The 15,129-nt window shown below is 35.1% G+C and overlaps 1 protein-coding gene across 1 annotated transcript in view; it reads right to left on the reverse strand.

Annotated features, from left to right (window-relative positions):
- The window catches only part of LOC140751194 (endocuticle structural glycoprotein ABD-4), a 34,974-nt gene extending 23,582 nt beyond the window's left edge, over positions 1-11,392 (reverse strand). Inside the window, exon 1 of the mRNA XM_073085058.1 lies at positions 11,027-11,392. Within this exon, the coding sequence (XP_072941159.1) occupies positions 11,027-11,053 (27 nt within the window). The 5' untranslated portion in view covers positions 11,054-11,392. The remainder of the gene's footprint in view (positions 1-11,026) is intronic.
- Between the last annotated feature and the right edge of the window lie 3,737 nt (positions 11,393-15,129).

Raw genomic sequence — 15,129 nt, forward strand, 5'->3', positions numbered from 1 at the left:
TGCCCTCAATTTATTAAAAAAATTGTGTACCGAAAGAGTCGAACAAAATTCCTCCAAAGTTCGGTTTGCACGGACGTTTTTGCCACGGACGTGTAAGATGTGGAATGAGCTTCCTCCCGAGGTATTCCCGGAGCGCTATAACATGGGGCTCTTCAAAAAAGGTGCAAAAAGAGCTCCTTCAAAGTCGGCGATGCATTGGCGACTTCTCTGGTGTTGCAAATGTCCATAGGCGACGTTAACTACTTTCTATCAGGTAGCACGTTTGCTCTATCGTCAGGTTCAAATATATAAAAAAATTCTAGCAGAAACTGACAATTTTCGATCCCTGATGTGTACGAGTAACACATTAGATAGATTGGTTATTAATAACACGCGTTAGTAATAAAGTAAGATATTGTGTAGCGTAGTGGTTGACAATCAATGTTTTCATCCGGCCTGCAAATTAAATTCAGTTATGTGTATTTGAAATTAATTATCACTTATTATTATAGGTGGTAGAACCCTTTATGGTTCGACTCCGGCGGCACCACCGCCACTCCTATTTCTGTTATAACAGCAGTGTTAGGCGCTGCTGTGTTCCGGTTTGAAGGGTGTGGTAAGGGAGACAGACTTTTCCGAGGCGTTCCAGCTCCTCAGGGGTAGCGAGCGGCGCATCTGTGGCCGACCTCAGGTAGGAATATTTAATCCTATCTGGGGTTGATTACAGATGTCCATGGGCGGTAGTAGCCACTTACCACCAGGTGGATTGCATGCTCGTTTTCTACTCCTATATTATAAAAAAAAAACTTGCTTGTGCTTAATCGCAAAAGGAAAACATAAGGCAACCATTCCGTTCGAGTTTTTTTTTAAGTAAAAATAATAAAAAGTGGTTAAAGACTACCAATTTGCATTTGGTCATTTGACCCGTGCCCAGGAAAAGGGCAGTATTGGGATGACGATTCTAGTAGTAAAGGGTCGTAATACTTATATAGGAAAAACTATTCCAAGAAAAGATATAAGAATATGGAGTTAGTTCATGATCATCATCATCGACCCATTACTGTCTCACTGCTGGGCACGGGTGTCCTCTCAGAATGAGAAGGATTTGGCCATAGCCCACCGCGCTGGCGCTGGAATTGGTAAACTTCACATACTTTTGAAAACGTTTTTCTAGGATTTCTCAGAAGTTTGTAATGCAAAAAATTAATATAATCACACCACAATACCACTTACCATCAGGTGGACTGCATGCTCGTCTGCTACTCCTATATCTTATACTCGTATGTATATAAAATTCTCGTGTCACAATGTTAGTTACCGTACTCCTCCGAGACGGCTTTACCGATTTTCACCAAATTTTATATGCATTTTCAGTAGATCTGAGAATCGGCTACTAACTATTTTCACCTCTAAGTGATAAGGGTTGTTCACCCTTACTATTTTTTTATTTATATGGCAAAACATTCTATATTTTTATATATGAATACCTACTTATAAAACACTACTTCGTGCTGTTATAAGTTCTTTAGTTAAAAAATATTAATCCGTAATTGGCTGAAGAAATACTATACAAGAAATGTATTTGTATGATTTTAAAAGCTGCAGATTTTGCAATAATTAAACAAATAAATAAATAAACACAACGTTTGCTGGGTCAGCTAGTGACGTATAAATGTGTATGTGCGTACGTGTGAATGTGTGTGTAGAAAGCGTCAATTAAAACCGTCTAGGCTAATGATGTGCCGAGTCGGCCATTTTTGGTATTCGAGTACTTTAGTACTCATATAAAAAAGAATCGAATCAGTACTCGAGTACTTTGCACAATATAGTCCAATAGCACGGAAGAGCAAAAAAAAAAAAACGCCACTCACTACACAAAATTAATCAAGTTTTTACTTGTACGAGTAGTAGTTGTAGTGTACGAGTATCGTCAGTATTCGAGTATTACTGGTACTCGAGTATCACTATTGGTACTCGAGTATGCGAGTTTATGTAAGTACTCGAGTACTGACTCGAGTCGACCTGACTCGGCACATCTCTAGTCTAGGCCACATATCAAAGTATGAAAATGGTGGTTACATAAACACTTGAACGATGGAGGCCAGTGCAAAAACCAAGTGATCTGTCATTTATTAGTAAGTATACGGTAAGTGTGTTACGTAATAATTTTGAGTTTTTAGCAAACACTTTCAAATTATAATGGATGGATTTTACATAAAATTGTTAAACTTTCAAATTGAAGAAAATGTTTGTGAAGGAGATTTGCTAAAAAATCATAGTATAGTCCGCGTAAGACTAGTCCGTTCTGAATATAGAAATGAATCGCGTCGCCATAGCAAATTATATGACTACACGTGTTCACAACAACTTCAGAGCGGACTAACAGTTTGGCGCGGAATATACTTAATACATTTTTTATCCTACTGTACTTAAGTATTTCTCGTGAGTGTTATTTTTTTTTATAATATAGGAGTAACAGACGAGCATGCAGTCCACGTGGTGGTAAGTGGCTACTGCCGCCCATGGTCATCTGTAATCAACCCCAGGTAGGATTAGATATTCCTACCTGGTCGGCCACAGATGCACCGCTACCCCTGAGGACTAAGCTGGAACGCCTCGGAAAAGTCTGTCTCCCTTACCACACCCTTCAAAACAGAGTACAGCAGCGCCTAACACTGCTGCTATTAGGTAGAAATAGGTGTGACGGTGGTGCCGCCGGAGTCGAACCACAAAGGGTTCTATCACCTTCAAATGTATGTATGTCTAATTATTTGAGTCACCCTGCAGCTCAAATGGCTTGACGGATTTTAAGTAATTATGAAGTGAAGAGAGCACTGATAGCGTAGTGGTTAAGAAACGGCCTCTCGATCGAGCGGTCCGAGGTTCAAATCCCAGGCACGCACCTCTAATTTTTCAAAGTTATGTGCATATTAGAAATTAATGATCACTTGCTAAACGGTGAAGGAAAACATCGTGAAAAATCTCAAAGGTATGTGAAGTCTACCAATACGCACTTGGCCAGCGCGGTGGACTATGGGCTAATCCTTCTCATTCTGAGAGGAGACCCGTGCCCAGCAGTGGGACAGTAATGAGCTGATGATGATGAAGTGTCGTTGGAATCATTTCAATTGTGGGAGTGTCTCAGAGTATATTGACGACGACCCGCGCGGCGGAGCGGTCACCATACCGGTCTGACGCGCAGAGACGGTCAGACAGATTTCTAAATGATGAATTTAGGTTTCTGGGTCTGGGTGTTTGTGTATTTGTCTCTGTGTGTCGATGGCACCCACGACACAGGGAATTCTAGTGTGGGGCTGTGAGTGTAGAAAGCGTTTGTTTATAATTACTTGCCTTTTTTATTTTTTTTAAACAGTGGGATTATTTTCTTATATATAAAATTCTCGTGTCACAATGTTAGTTACTCCTCCGAAACGGCTTTACCGATTTTCACCAAATTTTATATGCATATTCAGTAGGTCTGAGAATCGGCTTGTATCTATTTTTCATACCCCTAAGTGATAAGGGTTGTTCACCCTTAACATTTTTTTATTTATATGGCAACACAAAGTTTGCCGGGTCAGCTAGTGTTTTTATAAAAAATGCTAGTTCACAAGTAATACATAATAATCTTAGCACTTCGATTGACATACGCAAACATAAATGTGTGTTTAACTAAATCTCAACTTAGTAAGTTATTCATTTAAATAAAGTCCAAAGTTACATACAATTAATAGAATTTTAAATAAAATATAACTTTAATCGGTGTCTAAGCGCGCATACGAATTACTTTTTAACATAATTAGATTTAATTTAAAAGCTTATTAATATTTTTATTGTTAGTTAAGTGATTTTGTTTATCTGAAACATCTCTAGTGGTATTTATTTATGGATTATTGTTTATTCATGTTTCTTAATTGACTTTCAGAAATTAATTATCACTTTATGCGTCCATTCACACGTCATCATCATCATCATCATCATCAACCCATTACTGTCCCACTACTGGGCACGGGTCTCCTCTCAGAATGAGAAGGATTAGGTCATAGTCCACCGCGCTGGACAAGTGCGTATTGGTAGACTTCACATACCTTTGAGATTATTTTTTTTATATAAATCTCTCAGGTATGCAGGTTTCCTCGCGATGTTTTCCTTCACCGTTTAAGCAAGTGATAATTAATTCACACGTACCACTATAAAACAAAATATCAGTAAGAGTGGTTACTGGCTTTGTTGGTGCGCTGTCTTCGTCCCGCTAATATCTATAATTTGCTGTTGCGACTTGCGACGCGACTCATTACCACGCTTTTATTAGCTTGGGTTGTATGTATGTATGTATGTATCTATGTAACGGAATCTTTGAACTCGATTTTTACGCACTTTGAACGGTCTGATTAATTTAAAATTTTGAACAATTATCACGAACCGATGACAATACACGATTTTAATAATTTTATCACATTCTCCTGATCAGGATCGTCAGGAATCAGGATTACCGATTTTCCTTGTGCGATTTTAGCGTGGTTTTTAGTTTTAAACTATGTATTTATTTCTATATAGCGGTCTAGAAGTTTGGCGCGGACTCTACTAATCATGTCCGCACCTATTTAGAAGATTTCTTTAATAATACGAATAATGTTGTAAGTATGCAAATTGAGTTATATTGAAATAAAAACAAAAGTGATTTACATTAATCAGTTTCATAACTTTTATATTTTTATTATTATATTTTATTTAACCTTTACGGCTTCTTAACATAATTTTATTATTTGGTGTTTTACAATACATACTTATCATAGTCAAGCTAATTTATGCTTATTTAATTCAGTTTATAAAGTAGTAATATTATACAGAATAAATAATGAATTAGTTAAGTTGTAAGACAAATAGACAAAGTTAAAACAAATAAAAATCAATATGTAAATTTGATTGAGATAGGTATGTATTTTTTATGTAAACTAGTGGTGCCCGCGGCTTCGCCCGAATTTTAAAGAAATAATATGACATAAATCGGAAAATTTGTACCTGCATTGGAATGACAGTGGTGCCATATGTCGAAAATTGGTCTTACCAACTCCCAAACCCTCGCGGGCTCTTGGACAACAACTTTGCTAAAGATCGTCACTTGATCAAATGCATAGTTTTCGATTCTATAACTAAGTACTTACGAGTAAATAATTAATTAAAAAAACCTTTTCCCACGGACTAAATTGTGAATCTAAACCATTCTCAAGTCCCCTTGAACAAACACAACAAATTTCATCAAAATCAGTCCAGTCGTTTAGGAGGAGTTCAGTGACATACACACGCACATAAGAAATATATATATAAAGATAAATATTATATGTATTTGTTGGAGCTATATAGGTCGACATTTATTTGAGATTTTCGCCTGTGTTTGTTCGTAAATCAGTGCTGTTCAAAGTGTTAATCAGGTCAGCTTGGGGTATTGCAAATAAGGGGCGCTTAACACTGCTGTTATAACAGAAATAGGTGTGGCAGTGGTGCCGCCGGAGTCGAACCACAAAGGGTTCTACCACCTTTATAATAAGTATATATAGAAGTAGCAGCCAAGCATGCAGTCCACCTAATGGTATGTGGCTACTGCCCATGGACATCTGTTATCAACCTCAAAGAGGATTAGTTTCCTCCAAGAGGTCGGCTACAGATGCGCAGCTACCCCTGACGCTGTTTGTCCACTGCACCGGCACCGAGCCGATACCGATAATTAATCACGGCGCCGAAGTAGCGTACATACATTTACTATGGGATGACGGTGCTCGGGTGACGGACGTTCGGTGGACAAGCTGCTATACTGCCGTCATAACAAAAAAAGACGTTTCTACGAAAATCTAATATTGGAGAAATTAAATGTTTTGCAATCCAAAAAGTAAATCAGTTGCTGTCCCTAACATTATAAAATATTTCATGTTATTTTGGTGTAAAAATGTGAGAATTGTTTTCAGCTTACTAACTTTGAAAATGGTTAAGATGAAATTAATATGATTAAATAAATAAATGCAATTTTCCTTTTCTCTGTAGAAAAAAAAATATTGAAAAATTAATCATACGAAATAGAAAAGACGCTTCTGGCTAGATACGCTTTTTCAACTTAGCAATTTTGAAAACGTTTTTTCTACCTAGTAATAATACGATAATTACCAAAAGAAAAAGCCTTTTCTACCATCATACCACCTTTTCAATTTAGTAATACCTGATTAAATGATGCGACAAAATCCGTCTAGTTTACAAATATGACTACTTTGCCTAAAATAAACTCATTAGATCATAATGTATTTAATTTGTTAAGATAAAATAAAACAGCAATGTACTCGTATGTAAGAAATAACATTTATTTATGAAAAAAGTTCTTAACAAAAATCCCAGTTTCTCTGGTAAAAACAAAAACATAATAATCCTCTAAGAAATATACATACTCATTCTTAAATAAGGAACGTTCCTTTCCTTTCCAAAAATCAGGAAGGAACTTTTACAAATGAATAGGAGCTTATCTAGTTCTATCAAAATAATTCGCTCATTGTAACATTTCTTTTAGAAATAATCAATCAAAATTTGTTCTTAAAACCATTAAAACTATAACTAAAACATGAATGAGATCAGAAAAAATAAATTAAAAAGATAATAATAATCAATAACTAACAATTAAGTAACACAATCATTACAATGAAATATTTTTAAGTTAACAACAACAAAGTACAGTTAGTAATAATGTAACGTTAAATATTATGAAGTAAAATAAAATATCTGTCTACTACAAATTCGAAAAAAACACTTAAATCTAAGAATTTGGTAGTCTAAATCACATTTAGTTTTAAATCAGTCTTCTTCATGACTTCGGGAGAGATCAACACTATCATTGTTAATGGGTAGATTATACCAAAATGGTTTTCTGTTGTCTGGCATCAAAGGAGTCAGTTTTTGTATGATCATCGTCTTACGTTCATATGTAATACCTCTGTATTTTGATTTCACTTTTGGTGGTGGTATCCCACTTTTAATATTTTTTAATCTTAAGAAATCTAGAGAATATTCGGATTCACTAGTGAAATCAGTCTTATATTGAATGATGTGGGTGCCTCTGTGAAATGTTACTTCACACATATCACTTAAGTAAGCTCGAGGTGTAGTGTTTTGTAGTTTGTACGACGAAGAACAGTCTTCGAATTGACAAAAATCATCCAAGTTCATTACTTTGACGTTAATGTTTGTCCTAGTGCTCGCAACTGTTTGATGAAAATCTTCGAAATCATAGAGATGTTTCTTCTTTTTCATAGCCAATTCCACCTGGTGGTGAAATTCGTCAGCGGACATAAAAGTATGGCCCACCTCTAAATATTTTAGTTTTATAGAATCAAAATTGACCTCTACTGAATTCACAAGATGAGTCAAATTGAATATAACGTCCAATTTTTGTTTTGTGACGCACAGTTATCTAACCAGATAACTATGTGTTTTAAATCTCTATTGGCATGTAAAAAAGCTTTGAAACAGCTCGCTATATCACTCATTTTACGACCTGATACCGCTTCGTGCCATATAGCAGCAAAGGTTTGACAAACTGGGTTTCTCTTTTTGTCACCTATAGGGACAAAACTCTCATTAAAAATTATAATTCTTGGAAAAAATGAATTGATATGTTCTATAATTTTGGTTTCATCTATCTTATTGATATTAGGATTAGATCCACGTCCATCTAATGGTTCTCCATTGTATACGCCGCTTAAAGCATTTCTTACAGCTTTATCATTTCTCCGATTGAAACCCAACGTTTCTAAAAAAAAAATTTTGCAAACCTTTAATTTTGTCCCTTTATCTTTAGACAAAAAGTACGTGACGGTGGTGTTTCTATCTATTTTTCGATTTTCTTTAACAGTCTTCCTCTTAGGTTCTTCTTTAGATGTATTATTTCTTATAAAATATTGTTGATCCTTCCAAGATAGTTTTCTAAAAAACTTATTGAGATCTTTTCTTTCATCTTCTGTGAAACTTTCATGGCATTTCTTTTTACATAATTTTATATCACATCCTGGTTTTAATTTATATTTAGATTCCATGTCATTAAGCTTTTTAAGTTCCCGCCTCTCTGCTACTGATTGATCATACTTCTTACGTTTCCTAGGGTTTCCTTTTTTAGTTAAATCTTGTGGTGTGTTTTCGTCATTACAACATTCAGGCGATTCAGGCACAGTTATATTACGAGACTGTGAATTTGGGATAATATTTGATGAAAAATCTGAATCATTGGAATTAGCAGCGGAAATTAAATTTGGTGGTACATAATCTTTATCGAAAACTGAATCATCTGAATCGAAATCTAGTTCTCCGTCTAAGTTACACTGTAGGTTGTCATAAATTGGTATACTTTTGTTTGTTTCCGGTAAATGTTGAAATAGATTATCATTATTAATGTCATGTGACTCTTGGTTGGAACTCGTTGATGGCTCCAACAATGCCAGTATTTTTGAGGACCGACTGCAACTCATTCTAAAAAATAAAAAAATAAACTTTTTTTAATGAAAGCGACCTTGTTTGTTTATTTCTTTATATGTTGTTACAAAATAATTGCAAGATAAAACTAACTCGTAATAAAATTAATTGTAGTAGGCATTACTTTTCGGAACCTACAAGATTAAAAATATTTAGTTTTTGGCTCCGATTAGTTTTAGTGTCAAAATGCAGTGTGCACTAAAATGAATCAGAGCTAAAAACTAAATAAATATTTTAGGTTAAAGCAAATAAGGTGAAAAAGTTGTTTAAATACAGCTTTACGAAAACTTACCTTAGGATGCGAATAATAATTACACGTGTTGAATAGTCGCGACGTGCGCGAACGCAACGTGATGTCCTCTTCGATGTTTAGGCGCAACTGCCGATCGGACTCACAACTGCGACCCCCACTCCCCTCCGCACAAACATTGATACTAAGTAGAAAAAACACATCTGCCACTTGCGCCCTGCCTAATTTTCTTAATACTAAAATGAAAAAACGTATCTGTGCAGAACTGACTTTTTTACTTAGTATCGTGTAGAAACGTTTTTACATTTTAGGATCAAGTTAATATTTTGGAAGAAAGTAAGACGCTTCAACGTAAATGCGTTTTTTCAACGTAGTAAAAACCAGAAGCGGTTTTTTATTTTAGTAATACTTTCGATAATACTCAAATGCGTCCTATTTCATAATCATTAACAGGGTTCCAGTTTGGAATAGAAAAAATTCAAAAATACCAGCAGATGCGTCTTTTTTTACTGATTCCGAATATGTACATAACTCAATTTTGGCAAAAGTGTTAGATACGTCTTTTTTTCTTATGACGGCAGTATAGTAAATGTATGTACGCTACTTCGGCGCCGTCATTAATTATCGGTATCGGCTCGGTATCGGTGGTTGGTGGACAAACAGCGTGAGGGCTAAGCTAGAAGACCTCCATAATCGCGTCCACCCGCGTGGCGGAGCGGTCACCATACCGCTCTGAAGCGCAAAGGGTCCCGGGTTCGATCCCCGGCCAGACAGATATCTAAATGACGAATTAAGATTTCTGGTTCTGGGTGTTTGTGTATTGTCTATGTGTGTGTCCATGGCACCCACGACACAGGGAATCCTAATGTGTGGTTTATTTATTTATCGCACTCTTTAAACCAGAACATAGCAGCGCTTAACAGTAACACTGCTGTTATTAGACTAAAATACCCAATAGTGGTGCCGCAGAAGTCGAACAAAGGTTCTACCACCTTCAACAAGGCTCTACCATCTTCCTAGACCTACTTATAACGTTACTAGCTGACCCGGCAAACGTTGTGTTGCCATATAAATAAAAAAATGTTAAGGGTGAACAACCCTTATCACTTAGGGGTATGAAAAATAGATAGTAGCCGATTCTCAGACTTAGGTACTGGAATATGCATATAAAATTTGGTGAAAATCGGTAGCCGTTTCGAAGGAGTATGGTAACTAACATTGTGACACGAGAATTTTATATATAACATTTTGTACCTATACATAAAATTATGATAATGATTAGGGTTCCGTACCCGGAGGGTAAAAAGGAACCCTATTCCTAAGACTTCGCTGTCTGTCCGTCTGTCACAGGGCTCTATCTCTGGAACCGTAACAGATAGGTACTTAAAATTTACAGAAGATCCATAACGGTGGCCGCTATAACAACAAATACAAAAAAATAAAATAAAGTTGAATATTAAAGGGGGTCTCCATACAACAAACCGGTATTTTTCGCCATTTTTCGATCTCACTGTTAAGTTGAAATTTTTACAAACCGTTTACATCCGCTCCGTTTCATTACAATAGCAGTTATAACAACTGCTATTATAATAAATTCAATAAAACATATTTTAATATGGTTATTTTATAAAAATATAATGAAAATTTGGTAGTAGGTACGAAGCCTCCATGTGCGAGTTCGACTCGTACTTGGCGGATTATTATATTCAGCATGGGTTCGTTTTTTTTTATAATATAGAAGTAGCAGACGAGCATGCAGTCCACCTGATGGTAAGTGGCTACTGCCGCCCATGGACATCTGTTATCAACCCTAGATAGGATTAGATATTCCTACCTGAGGTCGGCCACAGATGCGCCGCTACCCCTGAGGACTGAGCTGGAACGCCTCGGAAAAGTCTGTCTCTCTTACCACACCCTTCAAGACGGAACACAGTAGCGCCTGCTGTTATTAGGTAGAAATAGGTGTGGCGGTGATGCCGCCGGAGTCGAACCACAAAGAGTTCTACCACCTTCAACCGACACAACGTTCACGACACGACTTTCGTTATAACCGACACATCACACGCGAATGGGTCGAAGGGATCAATAAAGATATATGGAAAAATATTACGTTGACTGCGACTAAGGATTTTTTGAGGCTTTTATTATATTGGCAAGGTTTGTATAATAAAATCATAGCAATCGTTCAAAATAACACCTATAGATACGACGTATTACTTTATCGCATTAAAAGTACTACTAATAAAACATAAATATAGTAAACCTTGAAAAAATAAGCTGGTAGGTACTTACAATAAATAATCCCGTAGCAAATTGCATCTTGACAATGTTGTTCCTTATTTCTTTGATTATTTAAAATGTTATATAATTTTTCCGCGTAAAAAGAATAAGTAAAAAAAACAATTATAACAATAAAAAAACTTATAAATGTAAAAACAATGCGTAAACTAATTTTAAAAAACAAAACAATTTTTAATCTGCGCTTTTACTTTCCCGCTAAAAATATTTAACTAACTTTTAAATTCAGAATTAAAAAGCCTTGATAAATTTAAAAAAAGAACTCGCGCGCGATTTTTTTTTTTTTTTTTAACTGTGTGTGATTCAATTCGTCGCGTAATTTATGTCGCTATTTTAAATTACGAATGAGACGAGTGCGTCTGTACTGTACGCGGTAACTTCGAATGAATGGCTATGAGCCTATGATGACCTATCACCTAATGTTCACTATGCGCTAAGTTTGTTTTGTAATAGCATTAAAGGTTCCGGCTTGAATGGAGAGAGGATGTTTTGTTAACTTATTCTGTCAATACGTAAGACAAATAACTTTTAGTAATAAAATATGGCAAGGTGAGGATTTATTTCACTACGTAGTATTATTAGCACCGGGTTTTACTCTATTGGAAAAATATCTGTTTAGCTGCCATAATACATTAGTAAAGATTACTCACTCCTAACAAGAAAATGTACCCAGTTTTGAGAATTGAAATAGTTGCGTAAAAAAGTTTTGCTGTCTCCGTGCTAAAATGACCCTAAAATATTTTAAATAATTATTTATTTATTATGTAAATTACGCAGTTTTAGTTATTTGTTCGTAAATTTTCTCTAAAAATGTTTTTATTTGTCAAGAATTCAAAAACAGAACTTACTAATAAGCTGTTTATGGCTTCATTCAATTTCAAGGCTTTACTAATCTATGCTAGCTGCATAATTGAAAGGTGGTAGAAAAAACAAAAATTATCGGATGGGGAGGTATAGTCCGCGCCAAACTGCTAGTCCGCTCTGAGCGCTAGCAAATTGTATGACTACACCTGCTCGCAACAACTTCAGAGCGGACTAGCAGTTTGGCGCAGATTATCCCACCGCTACACATATTTTAGCGCGAAGTTCTTGAGTTATGTTGGAAGAGTGGCATCCACATTTGATTTACATGACCAATTTAGTAATTAGAAGCAACGCCTCTGTGATCGGTTTTCGGCAGTACCGGATCTATATGAAGTTGCAGGTTTCCATGAAATGTAATGACCATAGGATAATAATATCAGAAGGCATTCTCTCATTGAAGGTGGTAGAACCCTTTGTGGGTCGACTCCGGCGGCACCACCGCCACACCTATTTCTGTTATAACAGCAGTGTTAAGCGCTGCTGTGTTCTGGTTTGAAGGGTGTGGTGAGGGAGACATACTTTTCAGAGGCATGCCACCTTGGTTTAACTAAGTTCGAAGGAGGTAGGTATATACGTATTTAAAAAAATAAAACAATACCAAGAGTTTTTATCCTGTATTTACTAAGCCGCATACAATATGGCAACACAGAAGAAAAGGCACATTACAGCCAGATATTATCCAGCTTATTCTTAATTACAATTTAATGAAAATTATATTTTAGACATAATAATAATAGTTGAGATAGACACATTTAAAATATATGGCTTTTTGATATATATAAATCTTAGACCAGATAGATAGTTTAGACATTTATAACAAAACATTGAAGTTTATTCGTCTAGTGGCAAATCGCCAAAAATGTAACTGAAAATTTTATATTTTTTTATTTATGAACGATTTAAAACGATATTAAAAGTACTATATGTATATAATTTGATAAAAAATTCGTATTATCCTTATTATATTAATTAATTCCCCAAACAGGTTTTATTGCTAATTGAACTAAAAACTAGAACATAATTTTTAATGACATGAGTTTAATGCTGCAGTAGTAGAAGACTGAACAACCAATCATATTGAATCACCTCAAAATAAAACTTAAGTTACTTAGTTTGCCAATAGAATTATTGAAACATTTAAAATATCAAGCATTTACATCTAATAACTAAATAACTTAAATCTATCTAAATATATCTATAGATATCTAAACACATCTGTATTTCTCTAACTCATGTGAGCCCCTGAAAAGTTATGAAAAATCCTGGAATAATCAAGAAAGTTCCAAAATGTGTGCAATTGATGTAATCAATCTAGATTGTTCTAGAAAGTTCGAAAAGTTTCTGGAATGATCTAGAAAATTCTACAATGTGTGCAACTGATAAAATCGATCCGATATGGTCTAGAAAGTTCTAAAAATTTCTGGAATGATCTAGAAAATTCTACAATGTGTGCAACTGATAAAATCGATCCGATACGGTCTAGAAAGTTATAAAAAATTCTGGAATGATCTAGAAACTTTCAAAATACAACTGAAGAAATCGATCCGAAATATTCTAAAACTTTCCAGAAACTTCTGACATGATATGAAAACTTTTAAAACGTCTACAACTGTTGAAACTGATCCAAAATGTTCTAGAACGTTTAAAAAAATTCCGAAGTGGTCTGGAAGGTTCCAAAATCCAGAATGATCTAGAAACTTCCAAAATTCCTACAACTGTTGACGTTGATCCGAACTTTCTAGTGTGTATGTTCTAGAACTTTCTAGAAAATCAATCTGGAATGTTTGATCGTTTGGAATGTTTTTGTGGAATGTAAGTTCTGAATTTTAAATGAAAAATTTTTATTACTGAGCTTTATGAACTTCATTTTAGTGTTTAAGTTCTTGAACATTTTTTATGTTTTTAAACTAAATAAAAACACTATTTTGATAATATTTTTTTCCCTTTTTTACTTTGTTTTGTCTCATTAATTAGTTACCGACAAAAATTATAATATATATTTTTTAATTATTATTGTATGCCTTTATAAAAAAATATGTGTGGCACTCGGAGACTACCGCGGTAAAGCTATTGCATAGCATTTTTTATCAACTTATGCAATTACAATTATATATTTATTTTATTTATGCAGTATGCAAAAAGTCATTAACCCGTCAACTGGCGTGTGCGCCCCGGGGCGCACAGATCGCTACTAAAAAGTATCACCGCTGTGCCGGTCGGAGTGGGGGGTGTTAGGTTTTTTTCGTTACGGAATTTCTGGATTCGGTCTCCACGCTCGGCCCGCGATAGAAGCTATGCAATAGCTTAAAAATATTTACATGTAAGTGTATTGAAGTCATGGGTTAATATAGTACCGTTTGGCTGTGATTCGTATATGACATGAGCGCTTAAATCATGCTCATGTTGAGATTTCATACTTTTTAGGATGATCTAGTTTGACGTAAATTTCTAGAACATTCTAGAACGATTCTAGAGTGATTGACAAACAAAAAAACATTTCAGGTGTTATAATGTTTCTTTCATTTGTTACCTCCATCACTGTAACACGCTTTTATTTATAAAAAAATGTGTCTGATATAAACACACAAATATTTAATACATCGGGCTTAAATTATTTTAAACTTGTGGATGCTCCACAGTACATATTCATTATAATATTTATTTAATAATATTTTATGTATATTATTTCGTTTTTAGTATTTATTATGTATATATTAAATATATTACAATACACCACACATATAAAATATGTATATAATATATAACATGTAAATATATTAATAATACACAAGCAAATTCTATGGCCAGGTACCTACGCCGCGCCGCGCGTACGCAGCCCGCGGCCGCTCGGTCATCGCCAGTCGAGAAACCTCTCTCAGACGCGCCACTGAGTCGCTCGCCCGCGCTAATTACCGCCCTTACGCTTGCGTATTTAAATTGTTTTATTGTGCTTTGCTTTCTGGACTTTCTTGTGCTACTACTTGTTACCTTCCTCTTTCTCCTTCTTTCTAAATGCTAATAGACTCATTGTGTGTACTGTATGTGTAAGACTCTTCCTAGTGCGAATAAATTGTGCTTATTCAGCTCAGACTTTGTAGCCTATAATTTATACGCCTTCTACACGACCCCACAACTATAAACTTTTTTTTTTTTTACACATAAAAACACACAATTAGTCAATATTTATAATTATAACATTAACCCTTAATTAGGCGCATGGTGTCACGACGACT

This window comes from Epargyreus clarus, unplaced genomic scaffold (assembly GCF_041222505.1).
Source record: "Epargyreus clarus isolate Ecla_fem2 unplaced genomic scaffold, WU_Ecla_fem_2.2 ptg000022l, whole genome shotgun sequence".
NCBI classification, from domain to species: Eukaryota; Metazoa; Arthropoda; class Insecta; order Lepidoptera; family Hesperiidae; genus Epargyreus; species Epargyreus clarus.